Source organism: Equus przewalskii, chromosome 32 (genome assembly GCF_037783145.1).
Source record: "Equus przewalskii isolate Varuska chromosome 32, EquPr2, whole genome shotgun sequence".
Taxonomy (NCBI): Eukaryota; Metazoa; Chordata; class Mammalia; order Perissodactyla; family Equidae; genus Equus; species Equus przewalskii.
In genome coordinates this window covers 7,924,872-7,940,951 of record NC_091862.1, presented here as the reverse complement: position 1 = coordinate 7,940,951, position 16,080 = coordinate 7,924,872, and the positions used below count along the sequence as shown (strand labels likewise).

The following is a 16,080-nucleotide window of genomic DNA, read 5'->3' as shown; positions in this document are numbered from 1 at the left end:
CTGGCTGCATACCAGGCCCTATTCTAAGCATTTTACATACATTATTTCATTTCCTCTTCATCCTGACCCTAAGAGGGAGGTACTGTTATCATCATTCAAATTTACTGATAAAGAAATGAGGAGAGGTTCGGTGACGGGCCCAGTGTCACACAGTTTGTGAGGCTGCACGGGCACAGACTGACGGGGCATCACATGCCAAAAGCGGGGCCCCTTCAGCCCTGTGCCTTGTCACTGCAGAAGCCCTCCAGCTTTCCGGCATCGCACAGTCATCAACCGAAGCACCGAGAATAAGCATCTATTGCGCACCTATAGCATTTGCAGAATTTGATGCTCACTCGAGCAATGGAAGGTGCTCCTAGCAATGGATCCTAGGAATGGATCACCCTCGATGGAAGCCCCAGCAATGAGGCAGGGCCAGGACTGGTGGAAAGAGCAGAGTCCAAACCAGAGAGCAGGGCCTGAAGTGTGCTGCCTGGACCAGCACTGAGAGGGATGCTCAGCCTGGGGCCACTGCCCAGGGACTGTCTGCCTTGGTTTACACATTTCAACTTCTTGTATCGAGCTTGCCACTTAATGGTGCAGAGTTCTGTGGGTTTCTGTCTGCAGGATAAACATCACTAAGCAGAAGGTAAATTTCAGGAGGACACGTACGGCGCGTTGTATTTCCATTTTATGCCACCAAACCAGCAGAGGGTGCATTGGAGCTCAAGTTAAAACCTGTTCAATGCACTGAAATGTTCCTTTTTTTTTGGGTCTATTTCCCTATTGATTGTTCATATCCACAAACACCTGTAAGGGCATCAGCTTTGCATGCAGTCAACAGCTAGCAAGCAAGGAATCAGCACATCCAACAACTTCTTCTCCTAAAAAAACTTGTTTGTAAGCCTAGTTTTGCAGAGGCTTGCTCCTTTGGAGAGACAGGTAAGCCACAGGAAATCAAGTGGATTGTGTTACCTGCTTAATTTGGAAAGTTGGCTTCTTGCAAGAGCTCGGAGTTTCCAGAGGCAGAGCACTGAGACCACCTCCCCTTGGGCCATCCCAGCGCCTCGAGGCAAGAGCTCTGACGCATTTAAGACTTAACTCCAACCCACAGAAGCACAAACAACCTTTCTTCTCCACCGTGCCTTTGAAGCGCTCTCTACCTTCTGGAACACATCGCAGCGCGACCACCGACGAGGGCCGGCAGGGGGCAGCAGACCCCACCCTTTCCGGCAGCGGAGGCTGAGCGCCCGTGCCTCCCGGGTAAGAGTGCCCAGGTCCCCAAACCTGTCGCAGGTTTTATCCTCAGTGACTTCGCCAGCAGATGCGTTAATTCCCTTCTGAGGCTGCAGGCTCTGGGGTGGAGGAGCCAGGTGGGGCGGGGCTGAAAGGGAGAGAAGAATTCAAAGGCGGGGATGGGAGCGGGTGCGGGCACGTGGCCAATGCCTGTGGACAATTTACGCTTGTGATAGGGAGGCGGAAGCTGCTCTGGAAAACGAGATGCTCGCCAAGGCGGCAGCTGCCTGCATTCCGGCAAAGTCACCGGGCGGCGGCAGCGACCTCGCGGCCAGTGCCCGGGCGGTGGGAGCCAGGGTCCTCCCGGGGGAAGGATGCGCAGACCGGAAGGAAAGGTAGGGGAAGCCTGCGCTGGCAGCTGGCCTGGGGTTTTCTCTGGCACGGCCCGCGGGTCCTCAGCAGGCCTCCACTCCGTCCAACAGCTGGCTCAGGGTCTGCCCGCAATAGGGTGGATCGAATCTGTGAATTTTCAGTGAGTGAGGGGGATTTTCACTTCCCACGTGTGTTGATGCATAGGCGTGATGCTCTGAACACTGAACCTTGGATCTAGAAGCTGGCGAGGACACATGTTTTGGAGGCAGGGGTTTTGCTTGTCCTTGTTTTGACACCTTTTAGAAGAAAGCATGTGGGACAGGCTGGGTTCGGAAGACACGATCAGGAAGTCAATACCTGTATTTTTGGCCGGAGAAACTCAGACACCGGAAAAGCCCATATAGTCAGTTCTGCCTCCTTAATATGCCCAGTGTGACTTTGTCATCTTCCTTCTACAGAATTACCTTGTTTTATGCGATAGCTGTGTTCCTAGAAAGCTATACAAAACGATTTTTGTTTATTAAATCTGATTTAAAAGGCAAGCAGTGGCTTACCATCAGGGATATTGACCCCAGGTAAAAAGGGAGTAATACACCCTTAAATACGGGTTCATGTGCTCTGTCTGCTTCATGTTATGTAGAACTCAGACGAGATGGTCTTTTCATGATTTTCAGAATTACGAGATTTTTCAGAATCCATAGTTATATGGGGGTAGGGAATTCCTAATTTCTCTTTAAATCTCTTTCCCCTTATTTACAGAAGAAGGAATAAAGGAGAAACCTTTTTATTTAGATCAGTTTAATATTTATCCTCTGCTATTCTGAAGTTTAAGCTTCAATAAATTAATATAATAAGTAAAATTGTTCCTCTTGAGCTAATTAATATGCTTAATACCTGAAAAACATTCCAATTTCTAAAGATTCTACTGCATCAAGTAACTTGACCCATAGGATATACATGTGTATGTGTGTGTAAGTAGATAGATATCTTTGTATGGAAAAGGTATATTATACATTGTACTGAGTTTGTACTTTTACTCCCATCACTATGACCCTTTTTAAGGTAAAATAGTAGATTATATAGACCTGTGAAATAAGCAACAAGAACAAAAACACTGCATGTTTTTGTGGTTACATAAACACACAAAACATCGAAAGTAATCTGTGCTGTTGGTCAAGTATTAAATTGTTGTTATCAGCCATCGTGATAGTCTGTTCAAGTGCTGATAAGTGCAGAAGGCAGACTGAATTCCCTGGGTGTCATACCTTGGACGTTGCTCTTTTGAATAGGTTACTGGTTGTTGTTGTCTATCTTTCCTACACAAGTAGAAAACAAGAGTCCAAAACTGGATTGAAGAAAGTGGACATTTAATGCCGTCACAGCGCCCTACTCGTAGAAGGTGATCAATAGATGTTTTCAGTGATAGTGGTCGCTGGTGCTGGATCAGTCGTCACTCCCTCCCTCTCTCTTCTAGATGACTATCCTCCCAGTATCTGCAGGCAGCTCCCTTGTCCCCAGATCTTCCCATCTCAGAGCAGGCATCGCCCAGTGCTGCAGGCATCGCCAGTCCTCCATCAATATCCTGTGAAAATGTGAAACCTTAGAGAAGACCCTATCCTCCAGAGGTGGTCCAGAGAACTAAGACAGAGCCCTGTGGGTCCATTATTATGCGTCTCTTGATCAGGATGCCCTATTTCTATAAATAGTCATTTTCCAAAAGACTATTCATTTTAAACTAGTAACTCAGCTGTCCTGTCTGTAAACTGCCCTGAAGCCAGCTCCCCACATCCTCACAGTGGAGCTGATTATATAGTCCTTTATGTTATGTTAATTTAAGAAACGTTAATTATATGGAAAAGTGTACAGATTGAACAAATACCGAAGCAATTTGCCAACTTTCCTACAACCTGGAATTAACAATTGTGAACCTTTCATTATTTTAACATTATCCTTAAAAATAAAAGATGAAATCCTCTTTATTCTCCTCCCCAGTCCCTGGGCCCTCGTCTCGTTTCCTCCCTAACTTGAGCCCCACAATGCTGTCATGACTTAGTGTGTACCCATCCAAACCTGTTTTGGCATTTTAAAAATTCTTTTAATATAATTTAGTTTTTCAAAATCAATTTTATATGTGTGCGTAGTTTAGCAAGTCAGAAAGTTCTGCGAAGCGCCTGCATTTCCTCTTCCCAAAGGCAACTGCTTTGATCTCCTTAAACTGATTCTATTGGCATTTACCTTTAGATCTCTAAATAACATTCCGATCCTGGTACTTCTTGAGTTTTTTCAGTTTTAATTGCTATCTATTGATTTCCTGTTCTGGAATATAGGATTTGGCTCTCTTGAATGCACCTGTCAACATCACACACCACACACACACACACACACACACACACACACGTCCTTTTCCCATACATTCCCAATATAATTATAAAATTATATTGTAATATTACTTATATAAATGTCCAATGTTCATGTTTTTAATGGCCATAAAAATGCAGTTTATAACTGAGTCATGTAGTATACTCTTACATTTCTCCCTAGAACTAACAGTTGTCTTTTTTTGTAAACTTTTTATGTATTTTCACTAATTCTACCCCAAATTCTCTACCAGTTTTGCAAATATTTTCTGTACATATCCGAATCCATTAGGTAATCTAGCTATTTCCTCATCTTAGAGATATTTCTTTTGGCACCTTCTATCCTGCTCCAGCCTGGACTGGGTGCGCCCCGTCAGGCCAGCTGTACAACTGTCGTGTGAACTCCATCTGCTGTCATCCAGTACATCCCTTTGCCTCTTCATTATTTCATCCCCCGTTTCTTGGATCCCACATCTTCCTCTTTTTAAATTTATTACTTCCTCGTTTTGTGGGAGCAAGTCCTCCAGTATCTTCCTTAGAAAAGATACATGGAATCCATTTTTTTTTTTTGAGGTGAAATTCACACAACAAGATTAACCATCTTAAGGTGGACAATTCATTATCATCTCAAAATGAAATCCTATACCCATTTATTAGTTACTCTCCTTTTTCCTCATCCCTGGCCTTTAGTAACCACTTAGCACTAATGTTTTCCAGGGCCAGCCATGTTATAGCATGTATCAGTACTTCGTTCCTTTTTATGGCTAAGTAATATTCCATTGTGTGCACATACCACAGTTTGTTTATTCATTTATTCATTGGTGAGCATTTGGGTTGTTTCCACCTTTTGGCTATTGTAAGAGTGCCACTGTGAACATTTGTGTACAGCATTTGTTTGAGTACCTGTTGTCAGTTCTTTGGGGTATATACCTAAGAGTGGAATTGCTGAGTCAGATGGTAATTTTATATTTAATACTTTGAGGACCTGCACAACTGTGTTCCATGGCAGCTGAACCATTTTATATTCCTATCATCAGTGAGCAAGAATTCAGATTTCTCCATTGCCAGCCCCCCACCACCCACAATAGGGGCCCACCAAAAGGGTAGTAAAGACATCAAAAGCTTCATTTCACAAGGATGAGGGTGAGAGGGGAGCCACTGGTGGGAGAGATGGTGGTTTCCCCAAGGCCGAAACAAGAAGGAAGTGATAGCTGATGTTACAGGATGGAGAATGCCCACAAGATGGGGATGCAGAAGAAGACGGAGCCCAGGAGTTCTGGAGAAGCTCCAGACTCGATACAGCCAGGGATGACCGAGGAACAAGAAGGGTCTAGTTGAAAGTCTATGGAGAAAATGGTTAGTCCTTCCTCCATCCACCGCTTCCCACAGAATTCCTGGCATTCCACTCCCTCCCAGGGCAGGAGATGGAGGTTTATCCTTAGACAGGGGAGGGCCCCGAGATAGACCTCTCTATATTGACATCTGTGCTGCTCACCCCAAGAAGAATGGGAACTCTCCACCAAAGCTCCTTAAGGAACAAATTTGGGGGGCATTGGTTTTGTGGGTATGAGGCAAGCTGGGAGGAGAGTTCTGTGTGATGGTTGCACTCTAGTGGTCGAGCAATGGGTCACATGACTGAAGGAATCAGGGTACTTTGGGTTCAGGGTACCAGGATTTTTGGAAACAATTCTATTGAAAAGCCATGAAATTATAGCGTCTAAATTAGATGCCATGCAGCCATTTAGTTAACTGCTTTATAACCGGCTCTTGAAATTAACAAGGGAAGTCAACCTAAACACGGTCTGTTCAGCTCTTAGGTGTACACCTCAACTTTCTACCTGTGCCTGTTTATTTGTTCTTTGATTTGGATCTGTTTCTAATTATTTGTCTCATTGCACATAGTAACCATCACTCTGCCCTTAACCATTTAAAAGAGGAATTCTGAGGAGTTGACGCAGAGGTCACCTCATCCTTCCTAAATCCTTTTTGTAATTGTCTATTGCAATTTATTTCCCTCGGCTTTCACCTCATCTTCAGTTTGCCTTCTAAAATGCCTCTTCTCTACAGCACAGCTTAAGAAAATTTCCATTGGAATTAGAAAGTATAACAAATTATAGCAGTTTATTTTTCCTTTTCCTATTTCTTCTTTACAACATCTTCCCTTTTATTTGCTTTAAAATGATTTCTGAGTGATTGCTTTGTTCTGACTCCGCTAGAACTCCCTTCTTGTCTGTTTATCCTCGTTTATCAAAACACCTCGAGCTGCTCCTCACTTCAATTCCTTATTCAGATATTTACACGGCTTTTATCTTCGCTGGACTACTTATCCATGTGGGATTTTGACAGTCATTCTGTCAAGATTTTCTTTTAATGTGTGCTCAACAGAGGCTCCTGTTTCTTTGTACATTTTGATTTTTACTACCTCTATTTGGACACATTTTCTTTTTCCCTGTGTTATTAAAGGGAAGGTTTTGGTAATAAATAAAAAGAGACTTTAAAATACCATCGACAATAAATTGACCTTCCCCATTTCGATAAGAAGACTGAGGCCAGCGAGTTCTCGGAAGATATAGAAAATGCCACTGGAGAATGGTTTATATACCTTTGATTAAAGAGATTTGAGACATTACTGACATAAACTGTTTGCTATTGAGCGCTCTGCCTGTTTGGGTCAATATAACTGTAAGTATGTTTTGAATATCAGAATTTTCTTTGACCTTAAGTGTGCATTTGAGCAACTATTAAAACTCTGTGTAATCTGTCAGATTTCTCACAAATGCCTTTCCCAAAGCAAAAGAATTTGATTTGACTAGTCTAGGTTCAAACCATGTCTCACCTTGTACAAACCTACAAAGATTACTTGTAACTGTGTCAACATGCCAATATCCAGGGGGAAGGTGAAACAATTTATCAGTATTGCTAATCCATGAATGTTATAGATCAAATAACAGAATATTTTTATTTTTTGTTCATGTCTTTAATGAAACCACTGCCCCTTGCATCACCAATTTTTTTCCTAGTTAAAAAGAGAGAGGACTCAATATCACATATTAAAACTACCTCAAAGGTTCATTGACCCTATTTGTTCTTAGGAATCTAGACATCCAGATGATTCCCAGTTTTTGTCTTAATGAGTTGAATAGTTATTGCCTAGTTGTTATAGAATAAATAAGTACAGTTTTGTTTTTGTTTGTTTGCCAGACTGTGAAAACAATAGTTAAATCAGGAGATCTTTTACAGTCGCTTTCGATGGTGGTCTTCTGGTCAGTTACATTATCATTAAGGGATGTCTTAATTTTGAGAAGAATGTTGATTCACAGATATAGATTAACTAACTTGGAAAGGCACATTTATGGGTGATCATAGCCTATTCTTTTTGTTAGGCATCTAAGTAAAGTTTCAGATTGCAGTGTCATCATACCTACAGTGGCATGTCCATAAGCCCCCCATGGATCATGTTTTGCCCCTTAGCTATTTTTGTATTTCATTTGAAAGAAAAATACTAACAAAATCACGTAAAATATTTATTTTTGTAATTTGATGATTCTAGCCAAAGTAACTAACCTGTAAGCTCATTACAGCTAAAATTAGACTGAAAATCTCTCTTCACCTCCTCATCTCATACCACCACTACAACATGTATACTTACCTTACTTTTTCCTCCTTTCCCTGAAACAAAAAGACCATCTCACCACAAAATAAAACCCTAGGCAGGTGTACACAAAACAGTGAGAGATCATCTAGAAATCTAGTGTTAGATTCAACAGAGCACAAAATCATCAAAAATTAAAAGAGAGCACATACTGAGATTCCACAAAGCTGTTTTTTTTTTTTTTGAGGAAGATTAGCCCTGAGCTAACATCTGCCGCCAATCCTCCTCTTTTTGCTGAGGAAGACTGGCCCTGCGCTAACATCTGTGCCCATCTTCCTCTATTTTATATGTGGGATGCCTACCACAGCATGGCTTGCCAAGCGGTGCCATGTCCGCACCCGGGATCTGAACCGGTGAACCCCAGGCCACAGAAGCGGAACGTGCGAACTTAACCGCTGCACCACCAGGCTGGCCTGCACAAAACTTTTGAAAATGCTTTTATTCTAGATATTAAAGGTTAGTTTGCTCGATTATATTTTGAATACTTTTTAAAGTTTTGCACTTATGAAACAAAATCATTATTTACTATGTACACACTTTCTTGAAAGCATGTCAACCAATATTTAGACTTTAATTTTTATTGAAGAACTCCACCAAAGGCCTCTTTTTTAATCTTGTTTTTTTTTTTGAACCAAAGTTATCGTTTTCCAACCATGCAGTACAACACACAGGCACATGTGAGCAAATGTACACTAACACACAAAGACACAGCCTTAGTGTTATGTGCAGAATTCTTTTTCACAAGACCTATTTTTAGATGAGTTCTGCCCCAAACTATACTGTTTCTTTTTTTTTTCTTTTTTTTCTTTTTTTTTTAGCTAAGAGCAATATTTCATTTACAAATGTTTTTAAAAATATGTTTGAGCCTTCTTGGGAATAATCCAACTGTTTTGGTGAGCTCCCTCCCTTTTTTTTCAAGGTTGCACAAGTACAAAGAGTAGATTCAATGTGTTACATAAAGGATGTCCTCAGAGGAGACAGAAGTTTCTTCTAGTTAGCAAGTTCTTTGCCCTTCAGGTAACAATTTATCACAATTTGACAAGATACACTTTTTAAATTTGAGGTTAAGAAGGAAAGTAGAAATAGCTCTGGGCCAAAAGGAAAGGCTGGCATGAAAGTATATAATGTGTTGCGATGCCATATTTTACTCCACACCCATATTATAAATAAACACAACTGGAGTATAGTATAAAAATCCTCCAGACATTTACGGTGCTAACACTGGGGCATGTGTGCTATATTAAGAGAAGTGGTATAGGTGTTTGCATTTGTGGAAACTGGCTGGTAGTTTTCATGACAAAATGCTTGCTCCCCGCCCTGCCCCCCCCAAAAAAGTCTTCACAAACTTCTTCATTGTGATCGTATAGTTTGTAATTAGAAGTTCACCTTACACGTGGTTAGAGATGTACAATTTTCATTTATAAACTTTGTAGATTATCTATAGGCAGTTTGCTCTCTTTGGTAGTCATTTTAAAATCTGGTTGGCCTCTCCTTTCTATCTGAACACTGCCTGGGGTTTCTTCCCTTCCAGAAACCTCCTTAAATTTCCCAGCAGTGTTTACAAAATAGTAACTAATTTTGAAGATAGCAAACCTGCTCCGAGAAAGGAGCACACAGTGAGATTATTTGAAGGTAAATGTGTGTTGTTTTGGTAATCTGCTGTTTGGAATGGTGACATCACCAGGCAGTGTGTCATTCACAGAACCCTGCCCAGGTGCTAGTCTCTTACCAGTTTGTTTACCTCAGACTATTCTAGAAACAAGTTAGGCTATGACTCAGGGCGAGCACGGTGATATTTTGTAGCATTTAAAATAATTCACCAGAGTGTATATTGATTTTATATCTCTTTAGTCATGAAACAGGGGGAACCATTGTATTTTGAAAATATGGACAACTTTTGGTATGATTGTTATCTGTCCAGCCAAAGCCAGTAACTTTCAGGAAGCTTAAATCAACTATTCCACTTTTGGGAAATCAGAACCCCATTATTTAACTTCCACATATAGTAATATCACTTTCAATTATTGGGCTGAGAATTACTGACATGTAATATCTACAAAGATCATTCTTTCATTAAACAAACATGTATTGATGTCTGTTTCGTATCAGGACTATGCTAGGTGCTAGGCATGCAAGGATAAGAGAGGTAATCCTTGTCTTCCAGGAGGTCAGAAGCTAGGGAGGGAAACCAAGCCACAGACAAATGATTATAATGCAGCATGGAATACATAACCTTCAGGATGTGCCCACGGTACTGTGAACACAGAGAAGCATTCGTAACTCCACAGGACAGGGCAGTAAGGAAGGCTTCCTAAGGGAGGATGCCTGAATTGAATCAAAGAGGATGAGTATCAGCATGTCCCCAACCGAAGTGGGGGAAAGGGCATGTGTGGGTGGGGTGGTAGTGACGGCGGAGACAGGCCCTCGTGCATGACAACAAGGATGCAACAAAGAGTATGACGCACTCCGAGGAAGGATAAGCAGTTTGGCGTTGTTGGCACGTAAAGTGAGAGAGAGAACGAGGCAAGGGAGGAAGTTGGCACAGTAGGCAGGGCTGACCCCTGAAGGCTTTGGGGCCATCTTAATAAGCTTGGACTTTGTCCTCAGCCAGTGGGGAGCCATTGAAGATTTTAAGCAGGGGAGTCAGAGGGTCAGAGTTGCATTTTATGCAGATCAATTTACAGAGGACAAATTGAAGAGAGCAAGACTGAGCCCTGGGAGGAGAGTTATGAGATTCTTCGAGTCACCGGGGGAGAGAGGGACTAGATGGTGTTAGGAATGGAGCTGGGAGACAGCCTCAAGAATTGTAAGCATCGCATCACCAGAACGTGGTGACTGACTGGACCTGAGCCGGAAAGGAGCAAGAGAAGTCAAGGGGCACTCCTAGCGCTCCAGCTCAGGCGACTGGGTGGATGGCAAGATGGAGAATAAAGAGGGGTCTCTGGAGGGCAGATTATGGGTGCGGCTTCCTCTACACCTGCCACCCCAACACACACGCGCGCGCACGTACACGAGTACACACACATGCTGTTTAAATCCATCTTTCCCTCTCCCCTAGTGCAGCATGCTTCCCCTCCACGAGCATCATTGCGCTTCATTTTAATTGCTTACTTAATTGTCTGTTTCCTCAGCAGACTGTGAGCGCCTTGGACCAGGGATTATGTTTGCCTTCTTCATTCATTATCCATTCCCACAGTTAGCAGGCTGCCTGGCCCATAGTAGGCATCAGTGACTATGTACAAAAGGAATGAGTTCAGTTTTCAGATCATAACTGAGAGTCAGCCATACCTTTTCAGTTAGTTTTCTACAGTCTCTTCTTTTTTTTAATGACAGCCCTGCTGAAGTTATTTAATAAAGAGACTGGAGCTGTGGACACTGGTGAACCCGGGTTCCAGTCCCAGCCCTGCCCCTTGTCAGATCTGTGATATTGGGCAAGTGACTTAGCGCCCTCCTGGGTGTCCTTTCTTCATGAGTATACCATGAGTATACATGGTTAGGCATATGGATGGGTATGACTGCTGGGGTCCTGCCCAATCCTGATGGTTTACAAGAAAGGAAGACATTTTATAGGACTGACCAAACAGAGAAAAATAGTAATAATACATTAAATACTTTATTGAGCAGAAAAAAACTCAGGAGAACAGAGAACCCAGACTCTGACTATACTTACCTTTAAACTTTCCAACTTTTGGGATGTATATGGACTTACTAAACCAAAGAGAAATCAGCTCGAGTGATGTTTGTTACATGTTTCCGTGTGGCATCGCTGTTGTCCTAAGGTCTTATGGTTCCAACAGTTATCAGGCTAAGAAGTAAGGGGCTGGCCCGGTGGTGCAGCGGTTAAGTTCGCAGTTTCGCTTCTCAGCGTCCCAGGGTTCGCCGGTTTGGATCTCCGGTGCGGACATGGCACCACTTGGCACACCATGCTGTGGCAGGCGTCCCACATATAAAGTAGAGGAAGATGGGCATGGATGTTAGCTCAGGGCCAGTCTTTCTCAGCAAAAAGAGGAGGATTGGCGGCAGATGTTAGCTCAGGGCTAATCTTCCTCAAAAAAAAGAAAAAAAGAAGAAGAAGAAGTTCAATGAGACATCAATGTTCCTGGTGTGCTGGCGTGTGCCCCAAAGCAGCCCCATGTGTGCCGCAAACTCATTTGTCGCCGATGTCTCTCTGTCCCTAAGAAACCCTGCATTGATTCTCCTTCTAAATGCTTCCTCCGCTTGCAAAGCATCATTATACTCCATAGAAAAGAATGTGAGCTCAGAGGCGTCTTTGTCCAAAAAACTTTGAAGGCAAATTCCTTGAACTTTTGAGACATTCAACATGGATGCGTGTGTAACTCTGGCAGGAACCTTTGACATATTTTTCCATAATTCCATTTATTGTGACTTCCCAGGGATATTTCACTGTTGAAAATTTAACTAGAAAAGAAAGTACGAGTTACTCTTGCTAGGTTTTAAATAAGCTTGAGAAACCCATTGGTTTTACACTAATCGATAATAACCTTCTTAAGACAGCTGTGGGTTTACCTTGCTGACGTAGCAAGGTGCGCTGAAGTGACGTGCATGGATTAAGTTTCTGTGAATCGAAACATGCTAGGCAAGATGGTTAGTTAAAGGAATTGGTCATGTTCCTTTTTAAGGTGAAAAGCCTACTTTATAGGACAGTCTCCTAACTAACCTACTTACTAGTCCCATATATTATGACATCAGAATAGCTGCTTCTCCCCACCTTGACCCTGATCCAAGGCATCTTCTGTCTCATCTGGACTATTGTTGTGATCTCCTAGCTGGCCACTTAGTTCCACCCTCGTCCCCACACAGCAGCCAGAGCGATCCTTTTAAAATGTCAATATGTCTTAAAGCTTAACTCCTCTATTCAGAACACTCCAACACCTCCCCATTTCTCTCCAGGGAGAATCCTAAACCCCCACAGTCGCACACACCAGGCGGCTCCCCTCTCAGGGTCTCTGTGCTGACTTTTCCCTCCACCAGGGACCTCTTCCCAGAGACCACACGGCGGCCCCCCTGCACTCCTCCAAGACTTTTCTCTGCTCCTCACCGGCTCAGTGAGGCTGACCATGACCACTTGATTTAAAACCACAATTTTCAGCCCCACTCTGCACCCCTCATCCTCCTTCCTTGCTCAGTTTCGGGCAGTCACCACCTTCTGACATACACTGTACTTGCTTATTTGTTATGCTTCTTGTCCCCATCAAGAGAATGTCAGCTTAATGAAGGCACAGCTTTTTCCAGTTTTATTAGCTGCTGTAGCTCCAGTGCCCAGCATGGGGCCAGCACATAGTAGGGGCTTTAAATATTTGTTGAATGAATGAAATATTTATGGAATGAATGAATGAGTGAGTAAACTGGGTGTATTTCACATGTAATTTAAACGAAGTCAAATTTTTATTTTCTATATAGTTTAAGCCTGTACAGTAAGGGCCAAGTCTATCAATGTGTACATTTTAAAAATTGTTGGTAACTTGCTAACAAGGATATTCTTTATGACATGGAGAGTAATGATGATGAGACCTAAAGTTAGGGAGGCCTAGAAGACAGTAGAAGCACAGACTTAGGGCTTAGCCAGAGCGTTCGGGCTCAGTGTTTGCATCAGGAAAACGTGCATAATGAGACCTGCCATTGTTGTAAGGATTAGAGAGAATGTGGATAAAGTGTCTAGCCCACCTCAATGATTATGGCATAAATAGAATATTCATAAGCTCTAGGTCACTCTTTGAAGCCATCCTGGAGATTGCCTCAGCTGCCCCAATGACTTAGGGCTTCCAAGAAAGGAAACAAACAAGCCAATTTCCCACTGGAGGCCCTTCCCTCACCACAACCCCCAGAGGGGACAGACTGGAGCAGTGCACGGCACCAAAGCTATGCAACCGTACTGCTCTTCAGAACAGAGGTTGAGTGAAGGAACAGATTCTCTCCCCTTGCCCAGGGTAAAGCAAACGCTTCCTTCCGTCGACTCTATTTCTAGCATTTTGCACTTGTCAGTGCCTTTGATGTTTCAGAGTCTTGCACGTGTATCATTGCCTCGAGGGAAGCCTGTGAAATCGATGTGGCAGGTACAGTCGCTCTCAGTGCCAGGTTCCAAATGACTTGCCTGTGCAACAAGGTAGACACTCCAAGTGAGTGTTCTTTTTGCCATTTATAGCCTTAATTTATCTACGCAATGAATATTTGCTTATTACAGTCATGCGTCACTTAATAACGGGGATAAGTTCTGAAAAATGTGTCGTTAGGCGGTTTCGTCATTGTGCGAACATCATCGAGTGTACTTACAGGAACCTAGATGGTATAGCCTACCACACTCCTAGGCTGTATGGAGCCAATCTTTTGGGACCACTGTTGATGGAAACATCGTTATGTAGTGTGTGCCTGTATATGGCAGGCACCGTTCCGGGCACTGGGAATACAGCAGTGACTCTGACCTCAGGGAGCATACATTCTAATGGAGGGAAAAGAGACAATAAACAATGACAAGTAAATATACAACATTCCAGGTAAAGATTCCCGCTCTACAAAAACATCCAGCAGGTGAGATGCATCGGATGCTGGGGGACTGCTATTTGACAGCTGGAAATCAGGTAAGGGCCTGGCTGAGAAGGTGACATCTGGGCAGAGAGTGAAGCAAGCCTTGCAGATGTCTGGGGAGTGTTGCAAACAGGGAGCAGCAAGTGCAGTGGCCTGAGGACGATGTTTGGATCCTGGAAGCATGACAAGGCGGCCGGAGTGGCTGGAGCTCGGGGAGCAGGTGGGAGAGGTGGTCAGAGAGAGGGGGCAGCGGGCCAGGCCCTGACTGGCTTTCTAGGTCATCAGAGGACTTTGGTTTTTACCCCGAGTGAGATGGGAAGCATTGAGAGGTTTGAGGAGAGGACTCATCATTCTGCCACTGTGTTGAGCAGTCTGAAGTACGACCAGGGGACCCAGGAGAGCAGATCCTGCAGCAGATCCAGCTGGGAGGCGTTGGCAGCTGAGACCAGAGCTGTAGCAATGGTGGCGTTGAGAAGTGGTTCCCTTCTGGATCTACCCAGCAGGTAGAATGGGAAGATTTTGCTGAAAGACTGAAAGTGGGGTTTCAGAGAAATAAAGACATCGACAAGTAGCTCCAAGTTTTGGGCTCGAGCCACTGGAAGAATGGGGTTGCCTTGTCCCCAAAAAGGGAGACACTGCAGGTCGAGCAGGCTTTTGTTGGTTTGATTCTTTCTTTGAAGGATGCAGGTGAAATCAGGGGTTCATTTTGGATGTGTGACGTTTATTAGATATCCAAGTGGAGATACCCAGTAGGCATGTTGATAAGCTTAAGTCTGATAGGAGCGCAGGGCCTGTCTGAGATGGAGATACGCATTCAGATCCATCAGTGTAGAGATCCTGTTTAAACCCATGAAAGTAGATGGAATCATCTGGAAAGTGGGTGTAAACAAAGAAGAAGCTGAGGACAGGGGGTCCTGTAGTACTCCAACATCTGCCAGTTAAGGGATAGCAAGGAACCAGCAAAGGGGGCTGAGAAAATGTGGCCCTGGAGTTATAAAAAATGATGTTGAAACACAGTCATGATGGCAGGAGCTTGAGTTTTTTATTTTTGCATTATAATTTTAAAAAATGTTCACTTATCATAGAAATATATGCTCAATGTAGAAACTTAGGAGCATGAAAAGCAAAGAGAAACAGAAAAAAAATTACCCAGCATCTCACTATCCATGGACAGTTTTTTTCTACGCAATTTTCCTTATATATTTGAGACCATATGTGTATATATATTTATGAGTGTGTGTAACCTTTTTATTAAGCTTAGTATCATATCATACATTCCCAGGTGATCGAAAGTGCCGTGTAAACATCATTTCTAGTGACTGGACTGCACAATATCTTATTATATGATATATCATAATTTATTTAAATATTCCTCTACTGCTGGATATTTAAGTTTCCAAATTTTTACTATTATAAATAAGATTGATCGTAACTTCTTAGTTCTCATTGGAGGTTAATTCTTGGGATAGCTAGCCAGAAGCGATAGAAGATGAGAGCAGTCAAGGCTACAAACATTTTAGAGCACTTGGTACGTATTGCCAGATTGCTTTTGGGACAGTTTGTGGGAATATACACGCTCACCCAAAGTGAGTGAGAGATGCTTTCTTACCCCTTTCTGGCACTGAGTATTATTAATCATGTTAGAGTATTTTTTCCCATTGTTAGAGCAATATGTTTCATTGAAGAAAATTTGAGAAATCAGAAGTGAATAGAGAATTTTAAAACAAATAGCAACAAACCCTTTCATGATTTTTGGTGATGTCTTCATGCTTAATTATTTTTTTGCAAATTGGAATCATGCCATATGTGTGTATACAAACAAACGTAAAGCATATACATATGTATGTATTTGCCTTCTTAACTTGACATTACTTCATAAAGCATTTTCCGTATCATTAAATGTAATTCCCATACATGGCTTTTAATGACCCCATAGTATTT

The 16,080-nt window shown here is 42.8% G+C and overlaps 1 protein-coding gene across 4 annotated transcripts in view; it reads left to right on the top strand.

Annotated features, from left to right (window-relative positions):
* Positions 1 to 1,223: 1,223 nt before the first annotated feature.
* MAP3K4 (mitogen-activated protein kinase kinase kinase 4) overlaps positions 1,224 to 16,080 on the top strand; it is a 139,090-nt gene continuing 124,233 nt past the window's right edge. For 2 of the 4 annotated variants that reach the window (XR_011535624.1, XM_008528160.2), the window contains exon 1: positions 1,236 to 1,610. Coding sequence is in view for 3 of the 4 variants with exons in the window: in XM_008528160.2 (XP_008526382.1) it covers positions 1,480 to 1,610 (131 nt within the window). In the remaining variant the exon portion in view is untranslated. Of the gene's footprint in view, positions 1,611 to 16,080 lie in introns of all 4 variants that reach the window. The other 2 variants (XM_070603204.1, XM_070603200.1) reach the window with 2 other exon arrangements.